Source organism: Schistocerca piceifrons, chromosome 3 (genome assembly GCF_021461385.2).
Source record: "Schistocerca piceifrons isolate TAMUIC-IGC-003096 chromosome 3, iqSchPice1.1, whole genome shotgun sequence".
NCBI lineage: Eukaryota > Metazoa > Arthropoda > Insecta > Orthoptera > Acrididae > Schistocerca > Schistocerca piceifrons.
The window spans coordinates 229,959,319-229,973,634 of NC_060140.1; the positions used below are offsets into that span (position 1 = coordinate 229,959,319).

The 14,316-nt window shown below is 38.4% G+C and overlaps 1 protein-coding gene across 4 annotated transcripts in view; it reads right to left on the reverse strand.

Moving 5' to 3' along the window:
• Window positions 1-14,316, reverse strand: part of LOC124787846 (TOM1-like protein 2) — a 132,114-nt gene that overhangs the window by 11,356 nt on the left and 106,442 nt on the right. For 2 of the 4 annotated variants that reach the window (XM_047254796.1, XM_047254795.1), the window contains one exon: window positions 12,161-12,211. The exons of the other annotated variants lie outside the window; for them this stretch is intronic. In XM_047254796.1, coding sequence (XP_047110752.1) covers window positions 12,161-12,211 — 51 coding nt within the window. The remainder of the gene's footprint in view (window positions 1-12,160; window positions 12,212-14,316) is intronic. 4 annotated transcript variants of the gene reach the window in all.

Sequence of the window (14,316 nt, forward strand, 5' to 3'; positions counted from 1 at the left end):
TAGACTGATTGCACTTCTGTAGTATTCTACCAATAAACTTAAGTCTAACACTGCTTTATCCACAGCTGAGCCTATATGATCATTCCATTTCATATCCCTAGAAAGTGTTACACTGAGGTATTTGTAGGAGTTGACTGATTTCAACAGTGACTTACTGATATTATACTCACAGGAAGCCCGCCTGGCTAGCCGCACAGTCTAACGCGCTACTTCCCGAGCGGGAAGGTGACTGGCGGATTACTATTGAGGTCCAGTGTGCCAGCCAGCCTGTGTATAGTTTTTAAGGTGGTTTTCCATCTCCCTTGGCGAATGCAGGCTGGTTACAATTAATCTGCCTCAGTTACACTGTGTGGGCGATTGCCGCACAAACACCATTTCCACGTATATGCTGTTTTGTTGTTGTGGTCTTCAGTCCAGAGACTGGTTTGATGCAGCTCTCCATGCTACTCTATCCTGTGCAAGCTTCTTCATTTCCCAGTACCTACTGCAACCTACATCCTTCTGAATCTGTTTAGTATATTCATCTCTTGGTCTCCCTCTTCGATTTTTACCCCCTGTGCTGCCCTCCAATACTAAATTGGTGATCCCTTGATGCCTCAGAATATGTCCTACCAACCGATCCCTTCTTCTAGTCAAGTTGTGCCACAAATTTCTCTTCTCCCCAATTCTATTCAATATCTCCTCATTAGTTATGTGATCTACCCTCCTGATCTCCAGAATCCTTCTGTAGCGGCACATTTCGAAAGCTTCTATTCTCTTTTTGTCTAAACTATTTATTGTCCACGTTTCACTTCCATGCATGGCTACACTCCATACAAATACTTTCAGAGAAGACTTCCTACACTTAAATCTATACTCGATGTTAACAAATTTCTCTTCTTCAGAATTGCTTTCCTTGCCATTGCCAGTCTACATTTTATATCCTCTCTACTTCGACCATCATCAGTTATTTTGCTCCCCAAATAGCAAAACTCATCTACTGCTTTAAGTGTCTGATTTCCTAATCCAATTCCCTCAGCATCACCTGATTTAATTCGACTACATTCCATTACCCTCCTTTTGCTTTTGTTGATGTTCATCTTAAATCCTCCTTTCAAGACACTGTCCCTTCCGTTCAGCTGCTCTTCCAGGTCCTTTGCTGTCTCTGACAGAATTACAATGTCATCAGCAAACCTCAAAGTTTTAATTTCTTCTCCATGAATTTTAATTCCTACTCTGAATTTTTCTTTTGTCTATCTTACCCCTAGAGATATACGCCTTACATTTGTCCTCTAGCCATCCCTGCTTAGCTATTTTGCACTTCCTGTTGATCTCATTTTTGAGACGTTTGTATTCCTTTTTGCCTGTTTCATTTACTGCATTTTTGTATTTTCTCCTTTCACCAATTAAATTCAGTATCTCTTCTGTTACCCAAGGATTTCTATTAGCTCTCGTCTTTTTACCTACTTGATCCTCTGTTGCACGTACATGTACACCATACTTATTCTACCATGCAAACATTTGGGGTTACACTCGTCTGGTATGAGACGCTCCCAGAGGTGTCCACTGGCGGCCGAAGTGCACAACCACCCTGGGTTCGGTGTGGGGCAGCGGTGGGGTGGGTGGACTGCTGTGGCCTGTTGTGAACCACTGAGGGCTACCGCAGGATGATGCCTCTCAGTCGTTTCTAGGTCCCGGGGTTTAACACAACGGGGTTTGAGTATGAAAGCTTTGGTGTGACGTCATAAGCGCGTGACTGCGTGTGAGATCGCTCTCTAAGTTTTCATCTATTTTTAGGTTTCAGATATATATTTTAACTGTTTTTGTGATAATATTTACTATATAAGTGACTTATTAGTGGTTTCTTCATTCACCTCTGCATTTCTTGTGTTGTGGCCTGATATTTGTGAGTGTTTCGTATCGAGCAACTTAACCTCTTACCCGTGTTTACATTCCGCGCTGACCAGTTGCAGCTGTAGCGGCGCATCGAAAGCTAAGTACTAATTAATTGTTTGTGTATAGTAGTTTATTTAGGAACTTTAGTAGTCTTCAACCGGTGTTCTTGGTGTTTTCCGGTGAAATAACTTCAGAAGAAATTTTTGCGAACTGCTTTCAGTTTCGTTACTGTCATTAGACGTTTGATTTTCTTTCTGTGTTAGTATTTTGTTATATTCTCATTTGTTGTTGATTAATACTGTCAATAATAGTAGTTACTTCCCTTGTAGAGCAAGTTTGTCATTATTGTAGTCAGTATTTAACATCTTCTTATTGTAGTAGCGGAACTTAGATAAAGTTGTTTTCTTGTTTCAATAATTGTAAAATTTTACCATGAGTGAGAAGTGTGGGCTTTGCCGTAGGTTCGTGAGTAGTGGATTGCGGTGTGAGACTTGTTCGAAGTATTTTCACTGGGGGGAATGCAGTGGGGAAGCCAGTGGGCATTCTGGTGAGATCCTCTCCTGGAACTGCAGGTTATGTAGCAAGAGTAAGTTGATAGAGGAGCAGGAGCGTAAGATCTGTGCCCTTCAGGTGCAGTTGAAAAACGCACAGGAGGAGCTAGATAGGATGAGGAGGGAGAAGGGGGTTGGGGAATGGGAGCTGGCTGTTGGCAAGAGATCTGCTAGGAGAAGGAGATTTTCAGATAGTTTTACTATTGGTGTTTGTAATAGATATGACCAACTGTCAGAGTCTAGTGGAGAGGAATCTCTAGTAGCTGTAGATGTAGGAAGTATGCAGCAGACCTCAGCAGTTACGGTGGCTAGGACAGTTGCAAAGTCTAAGAGAAAGAAGAAGGTTCTGCTGTTAGGTAGTTCTCATGGTAGAGGTGTAGGCCAGCAGTTGCAGGAAGTTTTGGGGAGTGAGTACCAGGTCACCAGCATTGTGAAGCCTAATGCAGGATTGGCTCAGGTGACTTTTAACATAGGGGGGTTATGTAGGGATTTTACTAAAGAGGATCAGGTAGTGATTGTGGGTGGGGCTGGTAATAGTATTGATAGGGATGGGGAGTATGACATAGATGGTGACCTGGAAAAGATAGCCACTCAGACTGGCAACACGAATGTGCATTTCGTGGAACTGTTTCAGCGTCACGATCGGCCTCATCTTAATACAGCCGTCAGGCGTAATAACATGAGACTTGGGGGTGCGCTGATGACAGAAGGCAGGAGTCACATTTCAGTGGTGTCGGTGGAGTCTATCAGTAGGACGGGTTTCACTAGACATGGCCTGCACCTCAACAGGTATGGGAAGGGGAGGTTGGCAAAACTTATAGGTGACAGCATAGGTGGGGGTGGTGGGATCACTCATGGGAAAATTCCGGTAGTTGTGGGTGTTAGAGCTGTACCTTTTTTAGATTGAAGTCAGCTGATAGGTATTCCTGCTTAAGGGAAGTCTCTCTAACAAAGAAACCACTCTCTACAAAGCTTGGGTATCCGATTAATGAGGGAATTAGTATATTTCATCAAAATATACAAGGTATTAGAGATAAAGTTAGTGAACTGCTTATAGATGTTGACTCTGAAATTATTGGTATATCTGAACACTTCTTAAATAAGGAGATAATTCAGAGGCTTCCTTTACCAGGATACAGGTTGGCTGGCAGCTTTTCTAGGAGCTCTTTGCGGTGTGGGGGAGTAGCCATGTATGTGAAAAACGGTATCCCATTTGAGTCAATTGATGTTTCAAAGTACTGCACTGAAAAGGTGTTTGAATGTTGTGCAGGTGTGGTTAAATTTAGTGGAGCTAAACTTCTTACTGTTGTTATTTATAGATCCCCAGACTCCGATTTCACAACATTTTTGCTAAAGCTAGAGGAGGTTCTTGGTTCACTTTATAGGAAATACAAAAAGTTAGTTATATGTGGTGACTTCAATATTAATTGTATAAGTGATTGTGCAAGGAAAAGGATGCTGGTAGACCTCCTTAATTCATATAATCTTATGCAAACCGTATTCTTTCCAACGAGAGTGCAAGGGAACAGTAGAACAACCATAGACAATATTTTTGTTCATTCGTCATTATTAGAAGGGCATTCTGTTAGCAAAAAGGTGAATGGCCTTTCAGATCATGATGCACAAATTTTAAGTCTAAAAGTTTTTTGTGCTGCAACACATGTTAAATATAGTTACCAACGTTTTAGGAAAGCTGATCCAGTTGCTGTACAGACTTTTGTAAACCTTATCAAGGAACAAGAGTGGCAAGATGTTTATAGTGCTGATACAGTAGACGATAAATATAATGCTTTCCTCAAGACTTTTCTCGTGCTCTTTGAAAGTTGCTTTCCGTTAGAACGTTCAAAACAGGGTACTAGCACAAACAGGCAGCCTGGGTGGCTGACTAAAGGGATAAGAATATCTTGTAGAACAAAGTGGCAATTATATCAAAACGTTAGAATCAGTCAAAATCTAAATGCAGCAGCCCATTACAAACAGTATTGTAAGGTGCTTAAAAAAGTTATTAGGAAGGCAAAAAGTATGTGGTATGCAGATAGAATAGCTAAGTCTCAGGATAAAATTAAAACCATATGGTCAGTCGTAAAGGAAGTGGCTGGTCTGCAGAGACAGGTCGAGAATATAGAATCAGTGCGTAGTGGGGATGTCCGTGTTACTGATAAGTCGCATATATGTACAGTACTTAATAATCACTTTCTGAATATAGCAGGTGAACTAAATAGAAACCTAGTCCCAACAGGGAATCATATAGCGCTCTTAGAAAAAAGTGTTCCGAGACTGTTACCTGAAATGCTCCTCCATGATACTGACAAGAGGGAGATTGAGTTAATAATTAAATCACTAAAGACCAAGAACTCTCATGGATATGACGGGGTATCTAGCAGAATACTGAAGTATTGTTCCACGTATGTTAGCTCAGTACTTAGCCATATCTGTAACTTTTCCTTTAGGAGTGGTCGGTTTCCTGACCGATTAAAGTACTCGGTAGTGAAGCCACTTTATAAAAAGGGAGACAGGGATAATGTTGACAATTATAGACCTATTTCTATGCCATCAGTGTTTGCTAAAGTTATTGAGAGGGTTGTATATACAAGGTTACTGCAGCATTTAAATTCACATAATTTGCTGTCAAATGTACAGTTTGGTTTTAGAAACGGTTTAACAACTGACAATGCTATAGTCTCTTTTCTCTGTGAGGTTTTGGACGGATTAAATAAAAGGTTGCGAACGTTAGGTGTTTTCTTTGATTTAACGAAGGCTTTTGACTGTGTTGACCACAAAATATTACTGCAGAAGTTGGAACATTATGGAGTAAGGGGAGTAGCTTACAATTGGTTCGCCTCCTACTTTAAGAACAGAAAGCAGAAGGTAATCCTCCGCAATATTGAGAGTGGTAATGATGTTCAGTCCCAATGGGGCACTGTTAAATGGGGCGTTCCCCAAGGGTCGGTGCTGGGGCCACTGCTGTTCCTTATTTATGTAAATGATATGCCTTCTAGTATTACAGGTGATTCAAAAATATTTCTGTTTGCTGATGACACCACCTTGGTAGTGAAGGATCTTGTGTGTAATATTGAAACATTATCAAATAATGTAGTTCATGATATAAGTTCGTGGCTTGTGGAAAATAATTTGATGCTAAATCACAGTAAGACTCAGTTTTTACAGTTTCTAACCCACAATTCAACAAGAACTGACATTTTAATCAGACAGGATGGGCATGTTATAAGCGAGACGGAACAGTTCAAGTTCCTAGGCGTACAGATAGATAGTAAGCTGTTGTGGAAAGCCCATGTTCAGGATCTTGTTCAGAAACTAAATGCCGCTTTATTTACCATTAGAACAGTATCTGAAATAAGTGACATTTCAACACGAAAAGTAGTATACTTCGCATATTTTCATACGCTTATGTCATATGGTATTATTTTTTGGGGTAATTCTTCTGATTCAAAAAGGGTATTTTTGGCTCAAAAACGTGCTGTTCGAGCTATGTATGGTGTAAGTTCGAAAACCTCTTGTCGACCCCTATTCAATAGTCTGGGAATTTTGACATTGCCCTCACAGTATGTATTTTCTTTAATGTCGTTTGTTGTTAGCAATATTAGCTTATTCCCAAGAGTTAGCAGCTTTCACTCAGTTAATACTCGGCAGAAATCAAATCTGCATGTGGAATGCACTTCCTTGACTCTTGTGCAGAAAGGAGTGCAGTATTCTGCTGCATCCATTTTCAATAAGCTACCACAAGAACTCAAAAATCTTAGCAGTAGCCCAAACACTTTTAAGTCTAAACTGAAGAGTTTCCTCATGGTTCACTCCTTCTATTCTGTCGAGGAGCTCCTGGAAGAGATACAAAATTAAGCAAATTCCAGTGTACATTTTTGATTTTCTTTATTTAAACTAACGACTTGTCGCCTGAATATGTTTCTTATATTTCATTTTATCTGTTTCTACAATCGTGTTACAATTTCATGTATTGACTCGTTCCATGACCATGGAGACTTCTCCTAAATGTGGTCCCACGGAACAATAAATAAATAAATAAAAATAAAATAAATAAACAATAGTCATAGGATACTACACTTTTTTCGTTTTGTTAAGTGGGCTGTTTTACACCTATGAATATTTAGAGGAAGTTGCCAATCTCTCATCACTTTGAAATCTTATCAAGACCTGACTAAATATTTATGCAGCTTACTTCAGATAGTGCTTCATTATGGGTAACTGCAACACCTACAAAAAGTCTGAGGTTACTATTAACATTGTCTGCAATGTCATTAATATAGAACATGAACAGCAAGGGTTCTAACACATTTCCCTCGGGCACACCTGAAGTTACCTCTACATTTGACAATGACTCTCCATTGAAGATAACATGCTGCATCCTCCCTACCAAAAGTCCTCAAAACCAGTCACAACTTTCACTTGATATCCCAAATGATCGTATTTTTGACAGTAAGCACAGGTGTGATACTGAGTCAAATGCTTTTCAGAAATCAAGAAATACTGCGTCTACCTTACTGCCTTGATCCAAAGTTTTCAGTATCTAATGTGAGAAAAGTGCAAGTTGGGTTTCACATGATCAATGTTTTCGGAATCCATGCTGGCTGGCATTGAGACAGGCCCTCCAGTTCAAGATATTTCATTATGTTTGAGCTTGGAATATGTTCTAATATTCTACAACAAATCAATGTCAAGGACATTGGACAGTAGTTTTGTGGATTACTTCTACTATCCTTCTTGTAGACAGGTGTGATGTATGCTTTTTTCCAAGAACTGAGCATCGGTTTTTTGTTCCAGGGGTCTTTGACAGTTTATAAGTAGAAGAGGGGCTAACTCAAACACAAATTCAATACAGAATTTGGTAGGGAATCTATAGTCCCAGACCTTTGTTCAATTTTAACTATTTCAGATGTTTCTCAACACCATTGGCACTGATACTAATTTCACTCATCTTTTCAGTGGTACATGGATTAAACTAATTATCCCAGGCTTTCCGTTGTGAAGGAACATTTGAAAATGGAGCATCCAGTGCATGGTCAACTATTCTTTTAAAATTGAGCCTTAGTTTCCTCTACATGCTCCTGCCCTGTGCTGAAAGTTCTAAGTTCCTCATTGAGATATGACACTACTGATTTTTTATCTAGTTTATTGAACATACATATCTTTCTGCTTGTTTTAGATGACCTTTGTGCTTTGGTAATCATTGCTGCCTCATCCGCATCATTGTCCTTGATACCAGTTTCCATGTGGATCTCCTCAAAGAGGTCAGGTCTAGTTGTTGCTATCAGATCCAATACATTTCCATGAAGAGTGTTGTTTCTAGCCATCTGTTGTTGGTAGTTTTCAGAGAAAGTCCTTAGTAATGTCTCACAGGATATCTTATCATGCCCACCACTAACAAAATCATAATTTTCCCAATTAATTGTTAGATGATTAAAGTCTCCACTGATGATTACAGTATAGCTGAGGAACTTAAGTACAAGTGAACTGAGGTTTTCTCTAAAGTTTTCAGTTACATCAGGAGATGAGTCTCATTGGTGATAGAATGATCCAATTATTATTTTATACTCACCTTTGGTATTGAGTGTTGCCCAGATAAGTCCAGGTTCAATTTCTATCTAGATGGATTTGAGTTTATTGTCTACTGCAATGAATACCCTGATCTTCATTTCACATTTATCTATCCTTTCAATACACAGTTAAATTTTCCCCAAAAATCTCACTGCTATCAATTTCAGGTTTCAATCAGCTTTCTTTACCTAGCATTATGGGAGATCCACTGCTTTTCATGAACGCTTCAAACGCTGGCAATTTGTTGCGAATGCTTCGGCGGTTTACCACTACGATTTTAATACTCTCACCTGTGGGAGGAATTTCTTTCAATCTTACACTGATACTTCTGTGTTTCCTGCAGCTATCATTATCTAAATTGGATAGTGTGTTGCCTAATCTAATAAACACTTGCACTTCCTGTCAGATTAAAACTGTGTGCCGGACTGAGACTCCAACTCGGGACCTTTGCCTTTCGTGGGCAAGTGCTCAACCAACTGAGCTACTCAAGCACTTGGGTAGCTCAGTTGGTTGAGCACATGCCCGCGAAAGGCAAAGGTCCCGAGTTCGAGTCTCGGTCCGGCACACAGTTTTAATCTGCCAGGAAGTTTCATATCAGTGCACACTCCGCTGTAGAGTGAGAATTTCATTCTAATAAACACTTGTCTGCATCCCACACAGTCAGCTACCTGAGTAGCAGCCTCTGATGTGTAGTGCACACCTGACCCACTTATGGGGACCCTAAAGTTCTAGACATAGCCTAGCTCGCCACAGAACCTTCATAGTCTCCGGTTCAGTCCTTCCACTTGACTCAGAAGCAAAGGGCCACGATCAGTTCTGGGGACAATGCTGTAAATTGTGAGCTTTGGTGAAACTCCATGTGCAACGCTTGTCTTATCAACCTTTTCTGCCAGTCACTGGGATGACCCACGGATGACTTCAGAGCCCTGATGATAGGCATAATTTGTTCTAACATGTGTCACAACCTGTATTTGGTTGCACCCTGTTCCCTCAATGGCTGCTGGAATAGTCTATTCAACATTGTTGAATGAGGCCCCCAAGCATATACACTGAGTGCACCTAGTCTCCTTTCTTGTCTCTTGCTGCCATTTCCCTAATGGGTACCATCATTCACCACATGTTTGAACTGCCAATGATTAATAGAACCCTACCCTTTTGTGCCTGCCTCCTCCTGACATTGAACAAAACAGGTTTCCCCAAAACATGTGAAATGAGGTCCATTGGCTCAGTTTCAGTTTCAGAGAAGGACAGCACCTCAAAATTGTTGGTTAGGGGAATTGGTATAACACCCTGAGTCCTCCCTGGTCCACATGCACTGTGTACAGGATGCCTAGATCTACCGATGATAAGCCACTCGCAGTCAAGTGGGGGAGTAATGACAGATCCTGTACTCACTGCTGAGGAGGCAGGATCCACAGGAGAGGATAGTACTTGAGGTATCTCTGATACTGGTATCACAGGTACATGATTCTCGGGAGCTCTTCCAACACACCAATTGGCAGCAGCTACCAATCATTTGACAGTGGTCAGGGCAACTTCCAGCTCCTTACGAATGTCAATCAATTCATCCTGTGTTTGAGAACAGTACTAACAGCAGGGCTGCATTTTGGCTCGTGCAGTGCATTACAAGGCAGTGAACATTTAACTTTAAATTAAGCTAGCTGATTATCCTTTAATCTGTTGAGCTAAAAGGTGCTAATTCCCTATAAGAATTGAAGCAAATACAAAAAATGAGATTTCTATTAAGGCAAATCAAGAACCTGTGGTAAAAATTACTAGTCTCCTAAATCATTTTGAGGTTAATTACAGTCGTTAGCAAACTCAAAAATAGAGATAATTTATTGTAAATGCAAATAATATATAGGGCCACTCCACTTTAAGGGAAAACTAGATGTAACACAATATGTTAGTTGTAGTATCTGCTACAGTAACTAAATCACAAATGCTGATGTACTACAAATTGCTTGTAAGTTATTCAAAGGACAATGGTCGCATCTGAAAATTATCAAAAACACACATTTATTTGTGTTGATATACAATGAAATTCAGGCATGATGTATTCTTTGGCAGAACTGGGAACCACAAACACAGATCTGCTATGAAATAAGTTATGTATCCAAAACACTTGTAGCAGTAATTTACAAAATTATAATTTTGTAAGCATCCGAAAATTCTAAAAAAAAAAATAACCTATTTCTCACGTGACTGTACAATGAAATTAGAGAATGATTGTCCTGAATGAGAATACGCCTACTGTTCGCAAAAATTTTAAAAGATCACAATTCAATTTGAACCTATAATTGAAAACAGTTCAAATGTATCGCGGTACCCATGAATGTTCAAAATTTCACAATGTATTACAATGTAAACAGGTATCGACACAATCAATGAAAGATTATGCAGAAGCTTTCATCTCGGTGGACACATTTCTTCAGACTTTGCAGCATTTTGCAGTGCATAAACAGCAGTTCTAAATAACCACTACCTTAAAAAAAGAGCCTATCTTTTATAGCCTAATACCAATGGAACCCCATTATTTTGCAGTGCATTAACAGCAGTTCTAAATAACCACTACCTTAAAGAAAAGAGCCTATCTTTTATAGCCTAATACCAATGTAACCCTATTTGTCACCAAAGATGATTTTTTACTGCTTAAACATCCAAAAACTTCAGTTTAAAAAGACAGCTGTTATTAGCATTCTGTGTGGGTTTCATGTCTGAAATGACTGTTTCTGGTCCTTTATTGTCTGAAAGAAAAAATTCCTAATTCAAAATGGTACAGTGCTGTATTTTTCCACAATTTCAGAAGGATAACTTTGTTAACAGTTTCTGATTTTGTATTCATGAGAGCTTTGTGTGCTAATGTGAGAAAGATTGGCACATCTGAATTTTATATACTGTAACCACATTCATCTCATAAAGCATATATCAAACGAAAGACTGGAGTTATGGTCTGGGGCATATACGTCAACAGAAGTATTCTGAAGCATCAGTGCTTTAAACAGGTTTCAAAACTATAGTCCCTGATGTGGTACCTTTCCTTAAAGGGATTTCTGATGCAATATGCAAATTGGACATCAATCATCCAAACGTTCTTTGAAAGACAGACCCTGCTTCTTTCATGCCCAATGCACTCATCTGACATATCACTCACTGAAAAATCTTGGAGTTCAACAGGTGGTAACTGACTTTTTGATAGCACATTTTGGGAAATTTCAAATTTTATTTAATATCTATTGAAACAGCTTCCTCTGTAAAAATATGTTGGTAAAAAATTGAAGGGCTAGTTCTCTGTGCAACACAGATTATCTACATACACCGCGAAGCTAAGGAGCGGGAAGGCAGTTGCTCTTTCTTCCTCCTGGAAAGGGACTTCAGCTCTGCAAATGCTTCTTATCACCTTAATGCTTGCACTGTAGATGGGCAAAGCATTACCCATGTCAAATATGTTCAGATTATAAGTAAAATTTATTGAAAGAGATCACAAGAATGAGTAATGATCCTTAACTGAAATGAAAAACATGTTTGTTATTATTTTATAGCAACGTGCAAATGAACCATGACTCCAAATCTCACCCATTTAAACTGGGAATTTAGTGAAACTTAATGTATGCACACCACTCTGTTTTTGTATAACTCTATATATTCATTTTATTTTAAGTGAGGTAATGAGTGCATGCTGTACTGAGAAAAAAAGTGTGCCTGTCTTAAGCTTCAGGAACAACCTTGCCTAATGTGTATTATAATAAACATTAACAGTACAGATGTGGTGTAAAAATCAATTTACCAATGAAGATCAGTGGGATTTATCGTGCTATGCTTATTCCTAACCATCAGAGTCACCACCAAATTTAAGAATTGAACAGCCATTGCCATCATACAGCTATTTCATTTTACATTATACTGATATTATCAAAATCTGTCTACAGATTTAGTCTACATCATAAATAATTTCAATCACACAGCTTGGTAATACGAAGAAATCAAAATACCTAGTTAACAACATAAAACAGAAGCTGATAAAAAAATACTGCACGAATGATTAAAAATAACAAGGTTATCCAAACCAAAACAAAAGAGCAAAAAGCAAAAAAAGCTTAATGATTTAACAACTGAAACGGTAGGTCTACTGTATAACAATCGCATACCCACGTTTCACTTACCCTTTCATCTAGCCATGCAGCCATTTCATCAAAGTCACTCTCGTTATGCATCTTGAAACAGAAACATCACCACACAATGCAGCAACAAAGCACAAACTTGCAACAGCATAAACAAAGGACAACAAATTATTACAATGAACAAAAACCAAATCAATTTAACTGTATAACTACTTTTCTCTACAAGCAAAAAAGATGGCACACAGAATCCAGACAATGTCATAATCAAGATTCTGTGCATATCTAATAAATCATAAAAGTCTTGGGAGGTATTCATTTACAGTAATGAAAATCACAAATTTGTTCAAAGAATAGAGAATAGGAAGTATGCAGCTTGTACACAAACTCAAGGTATCATGCGTTTATAAAAAAATCTCAAAATTTCTGTCATTAGATATAATACAACAGTGAACAAATTAATCTGAGCACATACAGTTTTCTTTAGAAACCTTCATTTTACACAGTAAAATGTATGAAATTTAAAACATTCAGAAACTTATCTTCTTTGCAAATCAACTCTACCACAGCCAGAGTGTAACCAAAGATTTATTATGTATTCTAAATATATTAACCCTTGTTTCACATTTTCATGAGCAAGTCTGTTATTCAGTACAACCCATTACCATTTCAAAGAGATTTATACAAAGTGAACATAATAGTCAATGCAGCATTTGAATTAGTAGTTGTTCCCTTTGGTGCATTGTGCAGCATGTTACCTTGCTGGAGGAAGAGTTTACTGATCTACTTAACGTGTCATGATATTTTATTCTGAACATTTTATTGTACTGATCACTTTTTATACTTGGAAGGAGAGACAGCATTGGTCGTATTTTTTGGTTTGTTAATCGCAAAATCGATTTTCGGTCACTTAGTGACCGAAAATTGATTTTGCGGTTAATAAAACAAAAAAACAAAAAATACGACCAATGCTGTCTCTCCTTCCAAGTATATCCAGTATCTGGTCGTGGGGCACAGGACACTCCATGGAGTTGCCAATCAATAATGATCACTTTTTGTTATTCCTTTAAGAAGTGTGGTTCCTACTGGGTTTTCATGGGTGTTGCAATGTCAGGATTTTTTTTAGCAGTTTCTTGTAGCCAAATTCTTGTATTGTTCACTCTCAGATTTTTTTATTTTTAATTTCTAAACAAAGTGTACTCTCTAGTCTTGTAGAAAACTCCTACATACAGAAGAAAAGTGGAGAGTTGTACTTTGAAAGGACTTTTTGTTGTTCGGTGTGCATCAACAACTACTCTCTCTCTCTCTCTCTCTCTCTCTCTCTCTCTCTCTCTCTCTCTCTCTCCAGTCACAAGAATCTTCAGCAAATTGTCAGTACAGAAATGCTGATCTCATTGGATGCTATTTCCTGTGCTGCAGTCCACAGTGGACAATCTTGTGAGCTTCATTCAGCATGGCATGGTTTTATTGCCTTCTGCACATTTAATATTCCAATTTTTAGCCCTTTTAGTGCCAAATACGATCTGATCGTGATCCAGATTTTCGGCGAAAAATGCCAGTAACGATCTGATCGTGATGCCTTTCTCATTCGCTAGGAAATACTAACAACTTTGCCTTCAAGCACGGAAAAAATGAATGAGAAAGGCACCACGATCAGATCGTTACTGGCATTTTTCGCCGAAAATCTGGATCACGATCAGATCGTATTTGGCACTAAAAGGGTTAATATATGAAGCTGCTTCCTAGTAGCCAATCAAAATTTAACTGAAACCCGCTAAACTTGCACCATACTGATCCAAAATTTGCTTTAACATCACTGATGCATGGTATGCAAGGGAAATAATTCACAAAAAATCAAAGCATAAAATCATACACTAAGGTGGCACAATGGATTTATTGAACTAATATAGGAGAGAAACACAATCAAACTTCTAATCTGGCCTCTCCTCCATTTATTTGATAAACTATGCCAATCTAAATTTAGCATTTTGCTGCTGTTCATTTCTTGTTTAATTTAGCCTTCTTTTCAAAATAATATATGGGTATTATTATTTTAATAAGTGAAACTATGTAAACATACAACTGTAATGGAAGTACTATGATAAAGGGAAAAAAAACAACCCAAGAAAATGCTTATTTTTTCTCTCTTCAGGTTAATTTGTTCACTACTGCATTATATCTTCCACAGAAACATAATTCAA